The sequence below is a fragment of the Acinonyx jubatus genome, chromosome D3, assembly GCF_027475565.1.
Source record: "Acinonyx jubatus isolate Ajub_Pintada_27869175 chromosome D3, VMU_Ajub_asm_v1.0, whole genome shotgun sequence".
Taxonomy (NCBI): Eukaryota; Metazoa; Chordata; class Mammalia; order Carnivora; family Felidae; genus Acinonyx; species Acinonyx jubatus.
In genome coordinates this window covers 9,743,458-9,763,088 of record NC_069392.1, presented here as the reverse complement: position 1 = coordinate 9,763,088, position 19,631 = coordinate 9,743,458, and the positions used below count along the sequence as shown (strand labels likewise).

General features: G+C 55.3%; 1 protein-coding gene across 10 annotated transcripts in view; it reads left to right on the top strand.

Annotated features, from left to right (window-relative positions):
* The window catches only part of HECTD4 (HECT domain E3 ubiquitin protein ligase 4), a 189,407-nt gene extending 172,153 nt beyond the window's left edge, over positions 1-17,254 (top strand). For 9 of the 10 annotated variants that reach the window (XM_027043892.2, XM_053206225.1, XM_027043891.2 and 6 more), the window contains 14 exons: positions 1,069-1,292; positions 1,380-1,531; positions 2,902-3,008; positions 3,482-3,605; positions 5,839-6,029; positions 7,051-7,197; positions 7,756-7,875; positions 8,593-8,748; positions 10,121-10,224; positions 10,332-10,553; positions 12,850-13,013; positions 13,253-13,448; positions 14,030-14,252; positions 15,030-17,254. In XM_027043892.2, coding sequence (XP_026899693.1) covers positions 1,069-1,292; positions 1,380-1,531; positions 2,902-3,008; positions 3,482-3,605; positions 5,839-6,029; positions 7,051-7,197; positions 7,756-7,875; positions 8,593-8,748; positions 10,121-10,224; positions 10,332-10,553; positions 12,850-13,013; positions 13,253-13,448; positions 14,030-14,252; positions 15,030-15,166 — 2,267 coding nt within the window. In that variant the 3' untranslated portion in view covers positions 15,167-17,254. The remainder of the gene's footprint in view (positions 1-1,068; positions 1,293-1,379; positions 1,532-2,901; positions 3,009-3,481; positions 3,606-5,838; positions 6,030-7,050; positions 7,198-7,755; positions 7,876-8,592; positions 8,749-10,120; positions 10,225-10,331; positions 10,554-12,849; positions 13,014-13,252; positions 13,449-14,029; positions 14,253-15,029) is intronic. The other variant, XM_053206224.1, reaches the window with a different exon arrangement.
* Positions 17,255-19,631: the final 2,377 nt, after the last annotated feature.

Sequence of the window (19,631 nt, the reverse complement as noted above, 5' to 3'; positions counted from 1 at the left end):
TGAGGCCGACGGCTCGCCTCACTTAGAAACAGTGGTTATTTTCTTGTTAGGATTACGGTCTTTTTTTTTTTTTTTTTTTTCTAGTCTTGCTCGACATTTTTCATCCATGTCCTTTTTTTCTAAATCTTGAATATTTGAAATTTCATAGTAGTATTATAGAATTTGTTTCATGTTCCACAAGTACAAAAATATGATACCAAATATGGGCTTTGTTGTTGCCCCAATCATAAAATTTTGAAATATTCCCTCAGGGCTGGGACCAGGGTGAGGGAAGTGAGGTCTTGGGCACAAAATTTAATGGGCTCCAAAAACCTCTGTAATCTAGATAAATAATATTTTGGTTCTGTACTTATAGAAGTCAAAGTTAATGCAAAATATCCACAACGAACAAACTGGTAAAATTAAAAAAAATTTTTTTTAAGTTTGTTTATTTTAGGGGCGCCTGGGTGACTCAGTCGGTTAAGCATCCAACTTTTTTTTCTTGTGCTCATGGACAATCTTCTTATATCTAAGAGAACTTTGTTTTCCCACTTGCTCAAGTCTTGAAGCACACTAATAATGCGAGATGTGCTCGACAGCTTGCGCTTTGCACTAAAAGCACTTGCAGACTCTGTACTCTCTTGTTCCTTCGGGACTGCCCGTCACAAACATGTGGTTGAAGTTAAGGTAGATTAAACTGCTGCGCTAAGTAGCCCTAAGAGGACAGTGGCTCAAACCCAGTGGAAGTGTGTTTCTTGCACATGGAAGAATCCAGGGTGAGTGCTGAGGTCCGAGTCCCAGGGGGTTGCCGTGTCCGTGCAGCCGGTGGAGGGGATGAGGGCAGACTGGCCCAGGATTGCTCCCGTCTCCTGTCCCAGGACCACACCCAGCAGCAGGGCGGGCCGGGAGTGCGGCTGGGGTGTGTGCCCGCGAAGGGGAAACCAGGTTTTGGTGGCCTGCTCCTCACTGCCACTAAACGTCTATTACCCACGTTCCAAGATGAGCTGTTTCTGAGAAAATGCTGCAAGGCTCCTCCTGACGTAGCACGTTCACGGCAGAATTGTTTGGTCCTCCCCCGTTTTGTAACAGGTGAGAAGCTGGTGCCCGGTGCCAGGGAGGTGCTGACGGAGATATTTAAGAGCTGTGCCCATTCGGAACAGATGCTGAGCCTAACACCGGCAAAGCCCATCAAAGTGTCGGACATTTATCTTAGCAAGGAGCAGATCAACTCCCAGACCCCAGGCAACCTCCTCCACCTCTTCTTCACCAACGTCCGGCCTCCGAAAAAGGTGCTGGAAGACCAGCTCACGCAGGTAGATGCCCCGCCCCGCCCCGCGTGCCGGGCCTCAGGTGCGCCTTGGGCTGAGCCCGAGGACCCTCCCTCCCTCTGGTGCCCACAGATCCTGAGGAAATACGGCGTGCCCAAGCCCAAGTTCGACAAGAGCAAGTACAGCAAGGGCGGGAAGGAGCAGCACCCCGTGAAGGTGGTGAGCACCAAGCGGCCCATCACCAAGCCGCCCGCCAAGGACAAGGCTGTGCTCAACAGTGTCAGGTGCGCGTCCGAGGGGCCCGGCGTGTGTGTCCGCCAGGGGACACGGGGCCGCCGCCTTGACAGTTTCCCCGCAAGGCTCTCCTTGCTCCCCAGAGGTGCAGACACCCTGGCTCTTCTTTGCTGCTGCGCCGTCTTGGTCCCCGGCTTCATCGACTCAGAGACACAGTGTTCCATTTTACCCATAAGTGTAGTAAAATCTGGACCATGCAGGCTGGAAAGCAGGCCAGTCTGAAGTAATACGACATCCAAAATGTACAGAATTGTTTAAAAAAAAAAAAAAAAAAATCTGACTTCTTTAACCACACAAAGAATGCATAGGTCATACAGAAAACCTGTAAAATGCATATTAAAAACACATCGTTACTTCATATATAGCAACCCGCTTTTAACAGTTAAGTGTATAACCTTTTATTGGTGCATATGTATTATTTTCTTAAATTTTAAGGTAGTACAAAATTCAACAGCATATGCAGTCAAAAGCGACACCTCTTCTCCATCTAAGCCTTCCTGCCGCCCTCCGTGAGATTGCCAGTGTTACTTCCAGAGCCTTCCAGAACTCTCCTGTGCACACACAAGCACATGAGCGTTCTCCCAGATGTCTCCATACTGTACACAGGGCCTACCCCTTGTTGTTTCCATTTACTACTAATCTTGGGGATGACCCTGTATCAACACAAAAATAACTTCGTGCCCTTTTTTTTTTTTTATAGCGCCATAGTATTTCGTGTGTGGGTGTGCACACATAATTAACAGAATTTTCTGCAGACATAGGCAGATGACTCTCAGGAACTCAAAACTGAATCTTCGATAGCAAAGTGTGACCTGGCAGGAGTCTCTAGAGGAATTGTTTAAAGGGTCAGAAAAATCAACTGTCCTTTCATTAATTAATTATATATAAGTGGTGCTTACAAACCAGAACCGTACAATAGACTTTTCTGTGATGGAAATCTATGCTGTTTCCCTGTCTGTGCTGTTGAATGCGGTAGCCACTGGCCACAGGTGGCCACTGAGCGCTTGAAATGTGGCCAGTATGATCAAGGAATTGAGTTTGTTATTTTAATTTAAACTTTGGCTACATCTGACTAGTGACTACTGCTTTGTGCAGCTCAAAAGTATGTAGAAGGAACATTCAAAAAGCATCTCTTTCAGAGTTTTCATAGTTAAGGCATCATTTTGTCCTAATTTGCTCAGTAAACCCCTTGGTGAGAACAGAGCTGATCTTGAGCCCAGCCCTGTGGGAACTGCAGGCCGTGGGGGGTGCCGGGGGGGAGGGGGGGAGTCTGAACTAATGCGCGTGTGAGGCTCTGCATGTCCTCTGTCAGGACAAGGTGTAGGCACAGGGATTCTGATTGCAGTGCTTTGGTCTATAGCAGGACTGCCTTAAGTGAGAAGAAGCCAACTGTGAAGCCAAAGTCCCCAGAAAAGAGCAAGCCAGATGAGAAGGACCCAGAGAAGTCACCCACCAAAAAACAAGAAGGTGAATGAGTAACTTGGGGCCGGAGACTGGTAGGCCCCTGGACCCAGCATTTGTCTGACTGGCTGGGCTCCCTTGGGGTTTAGGTGAGGCAGGGCCTCAATGCCATCTTTGTGAATTTATGGAGGTCAGCATAGCAGCTCCCAAAATACCATGTATCCAAGATGAAAAGTAGATGATGGTGATTGAAAGTAAAGATCTGGAGATCTGCTTAGAAATTCGCTTTCAGAAGGCACTTACTGGGCATTAGAACTTGAGCTTCATAAAGGCCCAAGCAGAGCTGGAGAAGAGTCAGGCTGTGGCTTGCTGACCTCATGAGGTCGCAGGTTGTGCCAGGTCGGTGACGGACCCTGGAGGGGCGGGAGGTGGGCACTATGTGGATTAGGCCCTGCCAGAGACGTCTGAGGGCCTGTAGTGGGGCCCCTGCAGTGGGAGGTTCTACCAAACTCCTAACAGTCTGAATGCTTCTCCATCAGTCCCTGAGGAGAAGTATCTGACCTTGGAAGGATTTCACAAGTTTGTCATTGACCGAGCCAAGCAAGACATCCGTAGCGTCTGGAGGGCGATTTTATCCTGCGGTTATGACCTTCACTTTGAGAGGTAAGAAGTTATGTCTCTCAACCCAGTTGATACCTTGTATAAAAATTTTTTGGGGGGAGCACCTGGATGGCTCCGTCAGTTCAGTGTCCAACTCCTGATTTTGGCCCAGGTCATGATCCTAGGGATATGGGTTCGAGCCCCCCACGCTCAGTGTGAAGCCTGCTTGGGATTCTCGCTCTTCTCTCTCTCTCCCCCACCCTGCTCTCATGCTATCTCTCTCTTAAAAAAAAAAATCGTTTTCAGCCACCGGATGTATTCCCAAGAAAATCCTTCCAGGGAACCATTCTGTCTGCCTTTCTTAATGCCTACTGAGTTATTTTCAACTTTTTCATAATTATTAAAGTGGGTGTTAGAACCTGTTTGGAAACAGACTCTGTTCTAAACAATAAATTCATTTTCTCACAGTTCTGGAAGTCAAGGGCTCAACAGGGTTGGTTTTTCCTGAGTTCTGCCCTTGCCTTATGGACAGAAGGTCACCTTCTCACTGCGCGCACATGGGCCACTGCCTGCCCGCATCTGATGAGGACACCAGTCTGCTGGTCTGGGCCCCGCCCTTATGACCTCCTTTAACCTCATTAGGAAAGGGGTGGGGGGGAGATACGCTTCAGCCCCTAACAGGAATGATTTCTGTTTCCAAAGACCCTTTGTTCCTCAGAGTCCCGCGTTGTCTCCGAGTCTCCGTTGCCCACTCTCTCTCCCTCCCAGGCAGGAGCGCAGCAAGGTCACTGCCCGCCAGGTCCCCAGGGCCAGACAAGGATGGTTTCCCCTTTCTAGCCATAAGGGAGTCCCAGGCAGGCGTGACGTCTGCAAACTGGAAGACACCTGCCTACCCTACTCCAGCGCTCACCCCTGGCGCCCAAAGCAAGGTGTGCCCGGCGTCAGGGAAAGAGTGGCTTAAAAAGCCACTTTCAGGATTCAGAAGCCATTTGCTGCTTGGTTCCGCCATTTTGTTCCTTCACGTAAGGCTCCGGGTCCATCCCTGGATGGGCCTGCATCATGGTGGCAGGAATGAGTTTCTTACTAAGCCAGTAGGGGAGAGAACTCTGGGGCTTTTGAAAAGTAGAATCACCTGTTTTGGACTAGAAAGTGCATTTGAAGTGGGAAGGGTGCAAATTGGACTACAAACGGATTTCCAAGTGACGTGTTTGTTGCAGCTAAAGGGCTCGTTCCGGCGTGTCACGGGGCCACCCTGTGCCCTGAGCCCCTTCCGACACCGGGCCCAAGGGCAGCCAGTGTGGGGGGGCTGTGAGGGGATCCCCACAGAGGAAGCTCGCTCTCTAAGCACTGCTTGGGTAGGAGGGAGGAGGCCTGTCCGGAGAGGTTCTGCCATTGCCCCGAGGAAGGCCCTCCTGGCAGGATGCACCCTGTGCGGCACGTGCCCCAGTTGAGGTGCTGCGAGCTCTGGAGCTAAGGCACCCATCCAACCCACCAGCCTGCCTGCCTCTCTCGGGTGAGCAGCTGAACGTTTGTAGGTTAAGGACGTGCACGCGTAATAAAAAGCCCATGCAGTATAGGCAGGCACAGGGGAGAGGGCCTGTGATTCGGTGCCCAGGGGGCTTCTGTAAACGTGTCTCCCAACATTTTCTGGGGGTAGAGTTTTTCAGTGCTACGGAAGTGGGATCAGACCAGACGTCTGCCTTTTTCGTTCTTCCTCATCATTCAGTGTCACCGCAGGAGAGGACTCCGCGGTCCTGTAGCCGTGGGCACTTGGGTCGTGTGTGATGTGGCTGCAGTTAAAGCGCTGCCCTCACAAACACACCTTTGCCTGTTGGCGTAGCTCCCGGCGCCAACCCTGGGACGGGGCCGCTGGCCGAGGGTAACGGCTTCAGTGAGGCCGGCGGCCGGTGGCTTCTCGGGCCCTGGCCGTGCGCGCCCTCAGCCAGCTCTCATGAGGCCAGCGCCGCCGCTATGGCTCCATCCTATAGGTGAGGAAGCCGAGGCTCAGAAAGCAGGCTTCTTTGTGGCCCGGGTCGCCAGGTGGCCGAGATTTGAGCCCAACGGCTCCCGAGCCCCAGCCCTAGCCAGGCGCCCTCGCCCCGCGCAGGAGGGAGCACCTGGGGGCGCGCGTCGCCAAACCCCAGCAGGGATGTGCCCTTCCGGCCCCTAGGCCCCTACGGCCTGCTCTGCTCCCTCCTCCCGCTGGGTCGCGACCGGCGGCATCCCAAGGAGGGAGGAGGAGTCCCCCGTGTCCCCGGCGGCCCCGCCCCACCTCGCCCTTCTCCCCTGGCCCCAGGTGTGCCTGCATCGATGTCCGACACGCGCACAAGGCCTCAAGGAAGTGGACGCTGGAGATGGACGTGGCGCTCGTGCAGTACATCAACCGGCTGTGCCGCCATCTCGCCATCACGCCCGCGAGGCTCCACCCCCACGAGGTGTATCTGGACCCCGCAGACGCCGCCGACCCCAGAGTGGCCTGTCTCCTGAGTATGTGGGTCCCGGGGGTCTGGCTTTCGGGGACCGTCCCCTGCGCCGCCACCGGGGTAGGCGCGCCTGCCGTGAGCCACGTGGGCAAAGAAGAGGGAGAGAAAGGCACGAAGCTGCGACTGTGGCCGAGCTAAAAGTTTACAAGGCCTCACCGTGTGCTCGGTGCAAGGAAGCCCTGGGTGCTGCTGGGAGACCACGCCCCATCACCGCACCCAGGCCTCCGCCCAGAGGTCACGGTGGATGCCCTGCTGGAGTCGGCGAGGGGGCGGGGCTCAGAGTTGGCCGCGCGTTAGAAGCATTCTCCATTAGGAGAGCGCGCGGCGTGTCTTTACTAAAAGCTAGGAGTGCGTGTGCGCCCACAAATGCACCCACAGACGTTCTCCATAAACCCGTCCGTGGAAGGTGACCGCTGGGCTTGTTTCTGTGCCTGTGCACGTGTGTGCCACAGGCGGTTTTGAGTCTGCCCACTCTTGCTCAGCCACAAGGCCTGGGCCTTTGCTCTCTTCCTGATACTTCCAAGGTAAACGTGGGCCAGACGTGGTCCCGATGTCCATCTCTCCCAGCTGGAGAGGAGACGGACGTGAGCGTGAACAAGTAAGACAGTGTGCCAGTATCTCCGTGTCCAGGTCTTGACATGTGTCGCTTTTGGGGGAAAGCAGATGAAAGGTACCCGGGACTCTGTACTATTTTTGTGGCTTCCTAGAAGTCTCATTATTTTGAAGTTGAAAATTAAAAATAGCAGCTCTGCAGGGCCCCAAAGATAGGCCAAGGTGGGAGGGGGCGCCCTCGGATTCCCTGAGCGCCCGAGCCTCCCTTCTGGCCAGGCGGGGCCTCCCGCCTTTGCTTCTGCTCGGCACAGGCTCCGGCAGATTGAGGGCCCCACTTGCTGAGCGTCTCTGGGCGTCGGGGATGAGATCCCCTGCGGGAGCCTCCCGGTCCCCCCTAAGTGCCCTCTCCTGATGGCCGCTTGAGTCTGTTCGTGACCGAGAGCCTCCGCCTGACCGCCCCCCGTGCCCTGCAGACGTGCCCGTCGAGAGCCTGCGCCTGCGGTTTGCCTTGCTCCAGTCCCTGAACACCACGCTGGAGACCTTCTTCCTGCCTCTGGTGGAGCTGCGCCAGACCCCCATGTTTGCCCACAGCATCGCCGCCCTGCTGAAGGAGGCCAAAGGTCAGTGCCTGTGCCCGCCGCCGCTGCCAGACCCAGCAACTGCCCGGGATGACCCTTCTCCTTTACATGTGTGTCCCCAGGAACGGCGCTCCCAGCCAGGAGCGGTTACTTCAGCTATGCTTTGAAAAATTAAATTTTCTAAAGTTTTCAAGGGTTCCTGACTGGCTCAGTTTGAAGACCTCGCGGCTCCTGATCGCAGGGTCGTGAGTTCAAGCCCTATGCTGAAGGTAGAGGTTACTTAAGTGAATAAAGCTTAAAAACAAAAAGTTTTCGGGTTCTTTAGAAATACATAAGGCTCTGATTCGCTATCTGCCAACTAGGTGTTCCTGGGCACAACAGAGTCAAGGTTCGTGCGTTACCATTTGAGCAGATACTATGAACTTGCCTCCTGGAAGGTCAGGACTATGACACCCGAGTGCCTCAGGGGCCTGAAGGGCATCCCAGGAGAGACTAGACAGACCCAAAGGGGACAGCATGTCCTCCGCCGGGCCTCAGAGGCCACAGGGAAGGAAGGCGAGCAGCCCCATCCCAGCCTCTCTCCCACATTCCTCCCCGCAGGGCTCATCTTTTACGACACGAAGGTGACGGTCATGAATCGGGTGCTAAATGCCACCGCACAGAGGACAGCTGACCATGCAGCTCCAGAGATCACATTGGACCCCCTGGAAATCGTGGGAGGTAAAGTTAGCTGTACAGACCAGAAAATACAACATAGCTGTGATCGAACAAAGGATTTAGTTGATTTGCACAGAAAAGAAGCCTCTAGAAGAAGGGAGTCCAGATATCCATCTGGCTGCTTCGTCTTTCTCCTCTAGTGTCCCAGTGTGTGACTCCCACCTTCAGGGTCCCCTAGTGAGCCTGCCTTCCTGGCAGCAAGAGTGAGGGGAGGAGCTCTCCACTTCCTGGAGGCTCGCCTTGGCTTCCCATCTCCCGGGAGGCCTGCCACGTGGCCACACCTAACAGCAGGGGAGGCTGGGATGTGTACGCTGAACTCTGGTTGGCCGTGGGCTTGCTGGAGTCGGGGTTCTGGCATCGAAGCAACTGGGGCGAGCGGCTGCTGGGGAGGCAGCCAGGAGTCTGCCACGGCACGTGAACCCACACGTGCCACAAATGACACGAACTGGAGGGGAGAGGATCACAGATGGGGAGGACACCCCCCCCCCCTCCCCGGGGACAGAGGGAAGGCTGGGAGCCACACGGCCAAGGCACGAAGATGTTCCGAAAGTGGAGAGAAGGCAAGGCGGCAGAACCAGGGGCAGGGAGAGGGCCAGGAGGCAGGCGAAGGCCCGGCCAGGTGTCCGTCCTGGGCTGGAAGAGCAGAGGAAGGAGAGGAAGGTGCTTCGGGGCGGGGGTTTGTGGGGGGGGGGGGTGTTACTGGTTCCTCTCTCTTCCCAGGGGAGATCAGAGCTTCTGAAAACTCCTACTTCTGCCAGGCTGCCAGGCAGCTGGCCTCGGTGCCCTCATCCCAGCTTTGTGTCAAGCTGGCCAGTGGCGGTGACCCCACCTACGCCTTCAACATCCGCTTCACCGGGGAGGAGGTGCATGGCACCAGTAAGTGGCGGCCCCCGCCGGGCTCTGCAGCCAGTTCGGGTGGAGGCTGTGTTGAAAATGAGAGCATTTTTGGAGTTATTTTTAGTCTAAACTGCCCACAATCCCCCCCACTGGCGAGACTAAGGAAGCTGTGTCCTTGTTAGCCTGCTCTGCGGAAGCCAGGACGACCGAAGGGCTCCCCAGTGCCCCCGTCTCCCATGGGACACATCCGAACTCTGAGCCCAGCGGCCCTTCCCGGGGGAGAGGGCCGACCCAAACCGAGGGTGTCTCTGTTGTGTCCGTTCGGCACGAAGGGCACCCCCCTAGTGCTCACCAGAGGTGGGGTCCCCAAGCTGGGACGGCACTGGGCGGAGGTCCCTGGCAAGCACCGGTTCCCCGCCACGGGCCCGGGGGCCGGTTTCGGGGGCCTGGCCAGAGCCACCAACCGGCACCGTAGCGTGCTCCGGGCACAGCCGGCTCTCAGGACCGCGTGCTCAGCACCTTCCACTCCTCACAGCGCCAACACTGCACAAGAGACCGGCCTCGTCCCACTGGACCGGTGGGGAAACTGGGACGCTGCCAACCCAAGTAGTGTCCCCAAGGTCGGGCAGCCAGCTGGGGTTCAAAGCCAGGTCTGTCCGATTCCCAAGCCCAGCCCTTGGCGGCTTCAGCAGGCCGGGGTCTCCTGCTTCTCCGTGGAAGCTGAGTGAGGACATCTGTCCCCAGGCGCGTCCTGTGCGTGGCTCCGACCAAGCAGTGGGCACGCACAGCTGTCCTCTGAGCTTCCTGACATTAGGACGTTGACAGGGGGTGCACAGGGGAGAGGGGATCCAGCCACAGAGAGAGGAGTTGGCAAGAAAACCGCAGGCACGTTTGGAATGACGGCAGCAGAGATGCTGATGATCGCCGGTTGCCCTTTGCGGGCGTTCGTGCGTCAGGCTGTTCAGCTGGACGCTGCTCACCGAACAGATAGACACTGGGCACCTGGGCCTGGGGGGAGGGAGGGGAGCACGGAGTAGCACGGGCGGCCCCACTCCTGGTGCAACCCAGAGCGACGGAGGTGGATTAAACGAGCCCGCGGATCCGTGTAAGCTCACGGCGGTGCCAGATACGCAGGGCTCTGCATCCGGTCTCTCTGACTCCTTGAAACTAGCCTGCGACGTAGGTACGGTGACTGTCCCCCTTTGACGGATTGGGTCCCTGAGAAGTGATGACCTGGGGGTCACCCAACCAGTAAGTGGCCCGGCAGGACTTGACCCCAGGTCTCCCCACCCTCAGGCGAGCTCTGTCTCCGCCGCAGCCGAGTTCAGGCCGGCAAAGGAGCTGCCGTTCCGGGCGGGCAGGGCGGGCCGGCGGGGCCCCCGATGCCCATCAGCCTCCATGTGTCCCGCAGGCGGCTCTTTCCGGCACTTCCTGTGGCAGGTGTGTAAAGAGCTGCAGAGCTCCTCACTGTCCCTCCTGCTCTTGTGCCCCAGCTCAGCCGTCAACAAAAACAAGGTAAGACGGCCGAGGTGCGGGCCATGGCGGGGCAGTGGCCGGGACCTGTGTTCCCGGGGAGGAGGAGAGGTGCCCGGCAGTCGCTGCATCTCTGCCTCTGTGTCCAGGGCAAGTATATCCTGACCCCCAGCCCCATCACCTACGGGGAAGAGCAGCTCCTGCACTTCCTGGGCCAGCTGCTGGGGATTGCGATTCGAGCAGATGTCCCTCTTCCCCTGGACCTCCTGCCTTCCTTCTGGAAGACTCTGGTGGGTGAGCCTCTGGACCCTGACCAAGACCTGCAGGAAGCAGACATACTCACCTACAATTACGTCAAGAAATTTGAGAGCGTAAGTGAGTGAGGCATTTATTCTGGGGACGGCAGAACTCCAGAGCAGTGTCCCCGGGGCTCGTGGCTGCCTCTGTGATCTGCCATTTGCTGGGCCTCCAAACCCCGGGAGCCCAGGCTTCCCCCCAAGGACCGATCGGGGTCTCCCAGAGAACGTTAGGGAACGTGAGCTGTCTCTGCCGGGCTTGCTTTGTGGGGACAGAAGCCTCTCTGGCTTCTCTTCCTGCTTGATGGGGCACGTCGGTCACTGCCCATCTGCTGCTGTTGGGCCTCCCAAGGACACAGGGGTGAAGGGTTCCCGGCAGCTGACTGAGCAGGCAGGGATGTCAGGGTGGGGACTCCTACAAGCGGACCCACTTTCACTTTTAAGAGCTTGGTTTTGGGTGGCTCAGGTGGTTTAAGTGTCCGACTTCCGCTCAAGTCATGATCTCCTGGTTTGTGAGTTCAAGGCCCGCATCGGGGCTCAGAGCTGGAGCTGCTTCGGATTCTGTGTCTCCCTCTCTCTCTGGCCCTCCTCCGCTCACACTCTCTCTCAAAAATAAACAAAAGAGAGTTTGGCTTCAGGGCCTCAGAGCACAGGAGACCGGCTCTTGGGGGTCACCTGGGATTGGCCAGGGACAGAGTTGGGAACGTAGCTGTCCTCTTCGTGCCTGGGAACACAAAGAGGTAGTGAGAGCTCGCCACGTCTGACCGGCCCCCTGGCGGGGGTGTGGTCGGCGCTCAGGCTGCCAGCTGGGCCCGTGGGACCCCTTCAGGTCTGTCCACCGGTTAGCGTCGTGGTAGCCTGCCGTGGGCCGGGCTCTGGGCTCTCGCCCCAGCCATAGGAAGCTTCCAGGTTGTTCTCCCGATACGCGAGGCCCTGTTCGGAAGGGCTGTGTGCACAAGTCCTCGTGACAAGGCCGGGAGGAAGGGAGGCTCAGAGAGGAGGGTGGGCTGGGAACAGAGCCACCGGGGGGAACCTAGGCCCGTCTGGCTGAAAAGCCTCCTCAAGCTAGAGACAGAGTGTGGTGGTGCCCCTGCCCCGGCCCTCCCCCTTGACTCCCCGGCTGCCTGTGTTCACAGGGGAGCAGACTGAGGCCGGGCCGAGGCGGCTCTCGACGGGAACCCCAGCCGAAGGAGGCACAAAACTAGGGCCCCCTGAGCGGCCTCGTGGCCAGGCTGTCTGTTGTCCTCCCCTGAGCCGCCACTTGAGGGCAGCCGGCATGAGGGCGCACCAAAGCCAGGATCTCGGATTAGTGGCAGAAATGGGGTTGACAGGGAATTATCTAAAAGGTCAACGCAGGACGGCCGCTCTGGGCGAGGGGTTTAGGAGTCCCTGCCCGGCACTGCTTCAAGAAGTCCTCCTGGGGCTATGGGTAGCAGCAAGGGCCTGGGGTGCGCGGGGGGATATAAGACAGTGTCCAGGAAGACCGTCCATCCGAGACTTCTTTCTGAAGGCGCTGGGCAGAGCCACAGAGCGAGTTGGGACACCAGGCTACAGCAGGGTTGGGGCACACAGACCAGGCAGAGAGATTCTGAACTTCTGGTACTCGTTCCAGTCACCTTCAACATGCCAGAAGGGCAAGTTTGTTCTTCTCTGGGCCAGATCCCAGCATCTCCTCAGTAGCCCAGCAGGCACCTCAGTGTCTTTTGGACCCTAATTTTGGTGTTTTTAAATGATTTGCTTTTAAAACTAAATATGGATCGGGGCGCCTGGATGGCGTAGTCGGTTAAACTTCTGACCTCTGCTCAGGTCACGATCTCGTGGTTTGTGAGTTCGAGCCCCGCTTCGGGCTCTGTGGTGACAGCTCAGAGCCTGGAGCCTGCTTCCGATTCTGTGTCTCCCTCTCGGCCCCTCCCCTGCTCACACTCGGTGTCTGTCTCTCTCTCAAAAACGAACACGTAAAAAATAAATAAAACTAAACACGGATGTAGGTTTGGCTTCAGGCAAGGCTGAATCCTGGTGCTCAAACAATGTCCTCAGTAATTGGTTTCAAGATGGCCCCTAGTAGTACAAGATGTACATCTTAGAGTCGTGTCCACACCAGTGAAAGTGCGTTGCTGCTTCCAAATGGTAACAGGAAAAGCCCTCCAATTTGGGTTTCATTAGGTCTCAGGTGGCCTGGGCCACATACCTAACCCTGAACTCCCGGCAAACCGATTGGCCAGGCCCGTGCCATGTGCACGTTCATAATGGCCAAGGGTGGTCCCGTGCGAACAGTACCTGGTGTCTGCCCGACTAGAGATTCGGGTTCCGTCTTCCCGGGGACCCTGGGAGCAGGACAGGCAGTTAGCCTCCGTCTGCCTCCGCCCTCCAGATCAACGATGAGACGGAGTTAGAGGCCCTCTGTGCCGAGATCGCCTCCCAGCACCTGGCCACCGAGAGCCCCGAGGGTCCCAAGCCCTGCTGCAGGTTCACGTACCTGACCATGACGGGCGAGGAAGTGGAGCTGTGCAGCCGCGGCCGGCACATCCCCGTGGCGTGAGTGTGTGCGCGAGGGGAGCGTTGGGGCGGGCGGCCTGGGCCGGGTCAGGTGATGGATCTCACCAGAGGGACGGCTGTGGGGCAGGATGCGGGGTGCCAGGAAGGGTGGCGTGCGTTCGGCAGCGGGACTTTATTAAGAAGGCCCCAGCCGTGAGGCGGGTGACGCACGCCCGGAGGCAGGAGAGGCAGGACGCCCGGTAACCGTTTCCCCTCGCCCGGGCCCCCCGCACCCGCAGGTGGGAGAACAAGGACATCTACGCGGCGGCCATCCGGAGCCTGCGGCTGCGGGAGCTCCAGAACGCCGAGTGCGTGACGGCCGTGAGGGCGGGCCTGGGCGCCGTCATCCCCCTGCAGCTGCTCACCACGCTCAGCCCGCTGGAGATGGAGCTGCGCACCTGCGGCCTGCCGTACATCAACCTCGAGTTCCTCAAGGTCGGTGGGCGGGGGCCTGTCCTGGACCCCCCCCCCCACGTGTCCCAGTGCCCTGTTCTCACGTGCCCCCCCCCCCCGGCGACCCCCCCCCCCCCCCCACGTCACAGCTGGGGAAGCCGGAGCTTGAGTCACTTGCCCGGATGCGGTGGGGTCGGTCTCACCCCCAGACGGCTGGCCTCCGGGGCCCGGGTCTTGAGCCTCATCCCGAGGCGAAGACCGTTCTTGCCAAGCCCCATCCGTTCCTCAGGCCGCACCCCGGCCTCCCAGGCTGGCTTCTTGCTGGCAGCGAGACCTTGAACAGTGACTTCACATCTGGTGGGGACAGTGACAGGACCTGCCCGGTGTGTTCACGGTGGGGGGGGGGGGGGGGGTAACGCTCGTGGAGCCTCTGCTCTGGGCGCGGTCTCCGGGCCGCAGCCACGTGACGGGCGCGGGCACGACTACCTCCGTGGCCTTTGTCGTTGTCGTGGTCTCATAACCTATGTCCCGCGGCCGTTTCCCCGCCGCAGCCACCCGGCCCGGGGCGGTGCGGGGTGAGCAGAGGCCGGGACCGCTCACATCCGGGGGCCTTTCTTCCCCAGGCCCACACCATGTACCAGGTGGGGCTGATGGAGACAGACCAGCACATCGAGTTCTTCTGGGGGGCACTGGAGGTGTTCACGCAGGAGGAGCTGTGCAAGTTCATCAAATTTGCCTGCAACCAGGAACGCATCCCCTTCACCTGCCCCTGCAAAGACGGGGGCCCTGACACAGCCCACGTGCCCCCCTACCCCATGAAGATTGCTCCCCCAGATGGCACAGCAGGTACCGCCTTCCCCTTGTCGTGTTCCGAGTGGGACGCACAGGCCCTTCTCTCAGTGGGAGCTGGGGCTGCTGGGCCCTGCAGGAGGGAGGGACATCAGTGGCCAGCTGAGCCCAAATGTAAATCGGGGGACGGGCCTGCGCAGGGGAAGGGGTTGTCATGTGCCTCCCAAACCTGACTTTGGCCAAGAGTCAGTACAGGCCCAAGGTTGGCCTATGTTCTGGGTTTTTTTTTTTTTTTTTTTTTAAAGGATTCACCATTCTTTTTTTCAAGTTTTATTTATTTTTGAGCGAGAGTGCAAGCAGGGGAGGGAGAGGGGGCGACATTGTACTGACTGCATTGAGCCCGATGTGGGGCTTGAACTCATGAACTGTGAGATCATGACCTGAGCTGAAGTCGGACAGTCAACCAACTGAGCCACCCAAGTGCCCCTACATTCTGATAACTTTAAAAAGCTAACGGGCTTTTTAGAAATGTTTTAATTTTCCAACTTCTAAACGTAGAAAAATAAGAAAACAACCCTTTGCTGACTGAACAAACCTGTCTACCACCAGATTCCCTCACAGGTCAGCCATCTGCTCCCTGTGCCGTACAACTTCCTGTGCCATTTTCTCCTCCAGAATCTTCTCTTGCCCTGCCCCCGCCCCTCCTCCTGCTTGGGCCTCGGTTAGCTTCAAGCTACCCAAAGAAGCAAACCTGAAAGCAGGGCGGCCAGTAGGTCTCCCTGGGATCAGAGCCCAGCCTCTGACACTGGCCTGGTGGGGGTTTTATTTTTGCAGGTTCCCCAGACTCTCGCTACATCCGAGTGGAGACCTGCATGTTCATGATCAAACTTCCCCAGTACTCCTCTCTGGAAATCATGCTGGAGAAACTTCGTTGTGCCATTCACTACCGTGAAGACCCCCTAAGTGGCTGAGGGGAGGGAGCCCCGGAGTTAGTCTGTCACCGAGGCACCGCTCCGCCGGCTTGGGAAGCCTGCCACTGAGGGCACATTCCCTCCAGGCCCTGCGTGAGGAGTTGGCGACGTTTTGCTTTTCCGAACTTTTGTCCACGTTCCAGGGCTTCCTGGAAGACTTAACCTTTTGTATTTGTATGTTTTGTGATGGGTTGGTTCTTTTACACCTGTTTGTGGTATGTTTGTAGGATAGTTTAATTCCCAGGCAGCCTGTGTCTCATTTGATCTTCCCGGACATTGTCTCTCATGGCCACCGGATTCTGATGCCATAAGGCCCCAGTTAGTTCCACATCATGGAACCACCCAGCAGGAAGGTGGTGGTGAGATACCTGGGGCCGGCCACACAGAGCATCCTGTTGTCTCCTCACAGCATCTTCACAGGTCTGTGGCCCTGCCCCTCCTGCCTTGAGCTGGAGTTGATCCTGGACGCAGCTCCCCCAGGCCTCCTTCCATCTTGAAAGGGTTGGGCCCCAACATGGGAGACACACAGGGAGCTTTCTGTGTTCATCTTCCAGCTTTCGAACCTTGTTTATGGTCTGGGTTTTTCAGAGGAAAAGCACCCCGGTGGCTGCCCGTCCCTTCCCCCTCAGCCCTCTGCTCTCCGTCTCTCCTGGGCCCCTGACCTGACAGTTTCCTGCTGAATGTTGCTCAGGAGACCAAAGGGTTCATTCTGACCTTAGTTCACAGCCAGGCGTGTCCCAGCTCCAGGAGTTCAGGACGCCTAGAGGAGGAGGGGCGGACAGGGCTCGGGGGAGGGGGGGCTTTTTCTGAGACTGATTGAACAGGAAAGCACATGATTCAAGCCTACCCCCCCTTTTGTACTCAGAAACGGCCCTTCCTCACCACAGTGTTGGTGACAGGAGGAACAGAAGGGCCACACGCCCATTTTAAAAAGAGCGGCTGACTGAGGTGCTCTGCTCAATTCAGGGTCTACGTCGGTGACCAAGACCTTCCAAGGACCACTATGCGGTCCCTCTGCCCCTCTGGCCAGGCCCGCCCCTTGTCCCCTCGCCGCCCCATGTGAGCGTGTGTGCCAGGGTGGAGCTGCTCCAGGCTCCCCCGCTGCCCCAGTGCATTTGTGCCCCAAACAGGTCTTTGTCCAATGGTACTTTGTTCAAGAGCAGCATATGCCGGCTTGTTGGACACTGTCATTTTGGGCCTTGCCAGTTCTCCTGGAATTGCATCACTGTATTTATTGTATAATATTGTGAATACTGAAGGTTCTGAGTGAGTGCTGACTAGAAGGTTCTGGAGTGTGCATGCTGGGGAGAGAAAGCTGTGCTTTTCCTTTCTCTGCTGTGGCCCTGGCCTGTTGGGAAGATGTATGGATTTTAGAGTTAGAGCCATTAGCAGCCATCTCCTCCCTCTTATTCTTAGGAAATGCGTTAAGGACCATTACTGAAGTGATTCCCCAACCTAAGGAAAAGCTAAAACTGGATGCATCAGTTATGTTTGATGCAGGAGCAGTCCTGTCTGGAGAGGAGGGCCTGCACGCAGGCTCCCTGCTTGGAAGGAAGAGGGTTGGCTGCTGCCTCCTGGGGGCCAGAGCCCCGTTGCCTGGGGGTCAGACCAGGACGTAGTCCTGACAAGGATCCTCCTCTTTCATTTCTGCATAACGAGAGCCTTTGGATTATTAGAAGTGGTTCTTCCTCTCTGTATTTTTAAATTCTTGGTCCCCTCCAATCCTTCCCATCCCTTAAATGGACTCAGAATTGTTAGCTACCTCCCCAAGGGGGGTTTTGGGAAGCTGCTTTTGGCCCATCACTTGATTTGATGACAGCTGTGAGTAAGATGTCTGCTGCTAACACGCTTCTCCCAGAGAGCACATTGAGAGGTCCAGACTGATCCAAACCTTGGCCCTAAAAAAACGTGTGCTGTAAAGTTACTTGATGTATATTTATTATAATTATTTATGGTTGCATTTAACAAAGTTTTCATTCAGTTTGAGGCTATTTACACCATTGCTGTGTAAAGGAAGCTCACTACAGGAAGAAAAAAAAAAAAAGTCACACCAATAAATAACCTTCATCTAATTTTGACTTACCGTAAGAGTTGTGTGGTCATCTACTCACTGAAAAGATACAATGACTGACCTGCTTGGACTGGGCGGCTCTGATCCTTAAGTGCGGTCCAAAGGTTAGGAATTTGTTTCTAATTATTGTCTCTACACTTGATGTGATTCTTACTCCCTCATGCTTACCAACTAATCCTCCCCCCCCCCCACCTCCCCCATTCAGCCCCTCGAACCTGGTTGTCATACAGAAAGGATAACTGAAGGGATGGAAATCCAAGGTCAAAGCTAAACCTCACCCTGCATCTTCTGCCCCCCCCTGCTCATACTGGAGCTAGTCTGAACTCTTAGGCCAGTGGGAGGGTTTTCCTCAAGCAGATAATTGCAGTGGAAGGGGGTGGGAGCCAGCAGTGGATTTAGAACTGTACAAAAGGGAAATGCAGAGAAGATAAAGACTTAGGGCTGCTTTCCTAAGGTTGATGTTCAGCTCTCGTGCACAGCTGTCCTTTGCCACCCCCACAGGGAGCTCTGTGGTCTGCATGCAGGAGAATCCAGTCTCCCAGACATGGTCCTGCTCCATGGGAGGGGGAGGTCCTCAGACCCATTTAGTTCTTCTCTTGACCCTACCTTTCTTACACTTAATAAATGCCAACTTTTAGCGAAAGTGTCCCACTTATGTCTTTATTATAGGAAGACCAAGGGTCCTCTTGGGTGAGGAACAACTCCCCTCAGGGTGCTGGAAACAGCAAAAGCCACCACTCAGAGAGAAGCTGGGGTGGATGGGGATGCCTTGTGTGGAGAGTCCCAGCTGAGCACAGCAAGAATTTGCTCTCCAGGATGGCTGAGGCCATCTCCTTTAAGAGTTGCTTCTTTAAAAAACTATGTTCAAAATTACGCTATCCAATAATAGAAGACATTCATCCTCATTAGTCATCAGGGGAAAGCAAATTAAAATCACAAAATCTATACAACCACCCCCAAAAAGGAAAGTACCAGGACTGGGGGAAGACATGGAACCAACAGAACTCTCCTCTGGATGTGGGGAATGTAACCTACAACTACTCTGGAAACCTGGGTGCCCTCCACTACGCACCCCTTAGACCAATCCCACCTCTAGGTGTACGTCCACCAGAACACCCACCCATATTCACCAAAAGACGTGTAAAAATACAGCAGCAATAACAGTAGTAGCCAAAACTAGAAACAAGTTGAAGGTCTGAAGTAGAAAAAGTTACGGCACACAATGGAATACCATACAGGAAGGAGAGCAAACTGCCACCTGCAACCTATAGGTGAGTCAGAAACACAGTGTTCAGCCAGAGGAGTCAAGCATAAAAAAATACTTCATGGTATGAGTACTTTTAAATAATGAGTTCATTTAAATGTTGAAAATAGAAAAAAATAACATCTTAAAATGTCAAGATTGTGGTTATTCTGGGTCCCAGAGAGGAGGCTAGAGAGTATGAGGGGTGTTCTGGTGTCCCGGTAATGTTTTTGATATGGGTGGTGGTGACAGGTGTTGAGTGAACCCTATGCTACCATGCACTTTTCTGTAGGGATGTTCTACCGTATGGATAGTTTCTTAAAAATACAAGCGGACCGGCGTGTCTGGCTGGCTCAGTTGGTAGAGTATGTGACTCTTGATCTCTGTTTAAGCCCCATGTTGGGTGGTGGTACCTACTTAAAAAAAAAAAATCCCAATGCCTCCGTGCCAAAAAAAACCCACAAAATGAAATCAGGAAATAAAAGCACACATTCCATCCTCATGAAACCAAAAGAAATCATTTCAGTCCACAATTTCTCAAAGGACAGCTACTGAAAGAATAAATGACTTAAGAGGACATCATGGGCAGCAAGCTTCTTGTAGGTCCCTTGGAAAAAACCAAAACGTTGCAAAGCAAAGAAGGAATTAGAGGCCCCACTGCCAAGAGAAAAACAAGGATTGGAAATTCATGTAGGAAGCAGTTGTTCAAGCCCACCACTCTGCAGAAAGTCAGAAGCCCTATTTGGGAGAATCAAACCCAGCAGCTAAGACCCCAGCCCCACCCTGAGTTTACACAGCAGACTGGAAGACCCCTTTCAGGAGGAAACCAGAAATGAGACCTATAGATTCTCACAGCAGGGGGTTCTTCAGTGAAAACACCAGCTTGTTACCCTACAGTGAACGTGAACAGTTAAAGAAGCTTCTCATCTTTAGTGCCCCAGTGTTAAATATAGACAGGCAAGAAACAGATGAGGAAGAGTCTATAACATGAAATACCAAACAAAAATAGATAACACAGATGAGAACAAGAAACAACTATGGCACATAGTATGCGAACGTACTGCATTGGGGCACCTGGCTGGCTCAATTGGTAGATCAAGAGTCACTCTGGGTTTCAGGGTTGTAAGTTTTAGCCCCATGTTAGGTGTAAA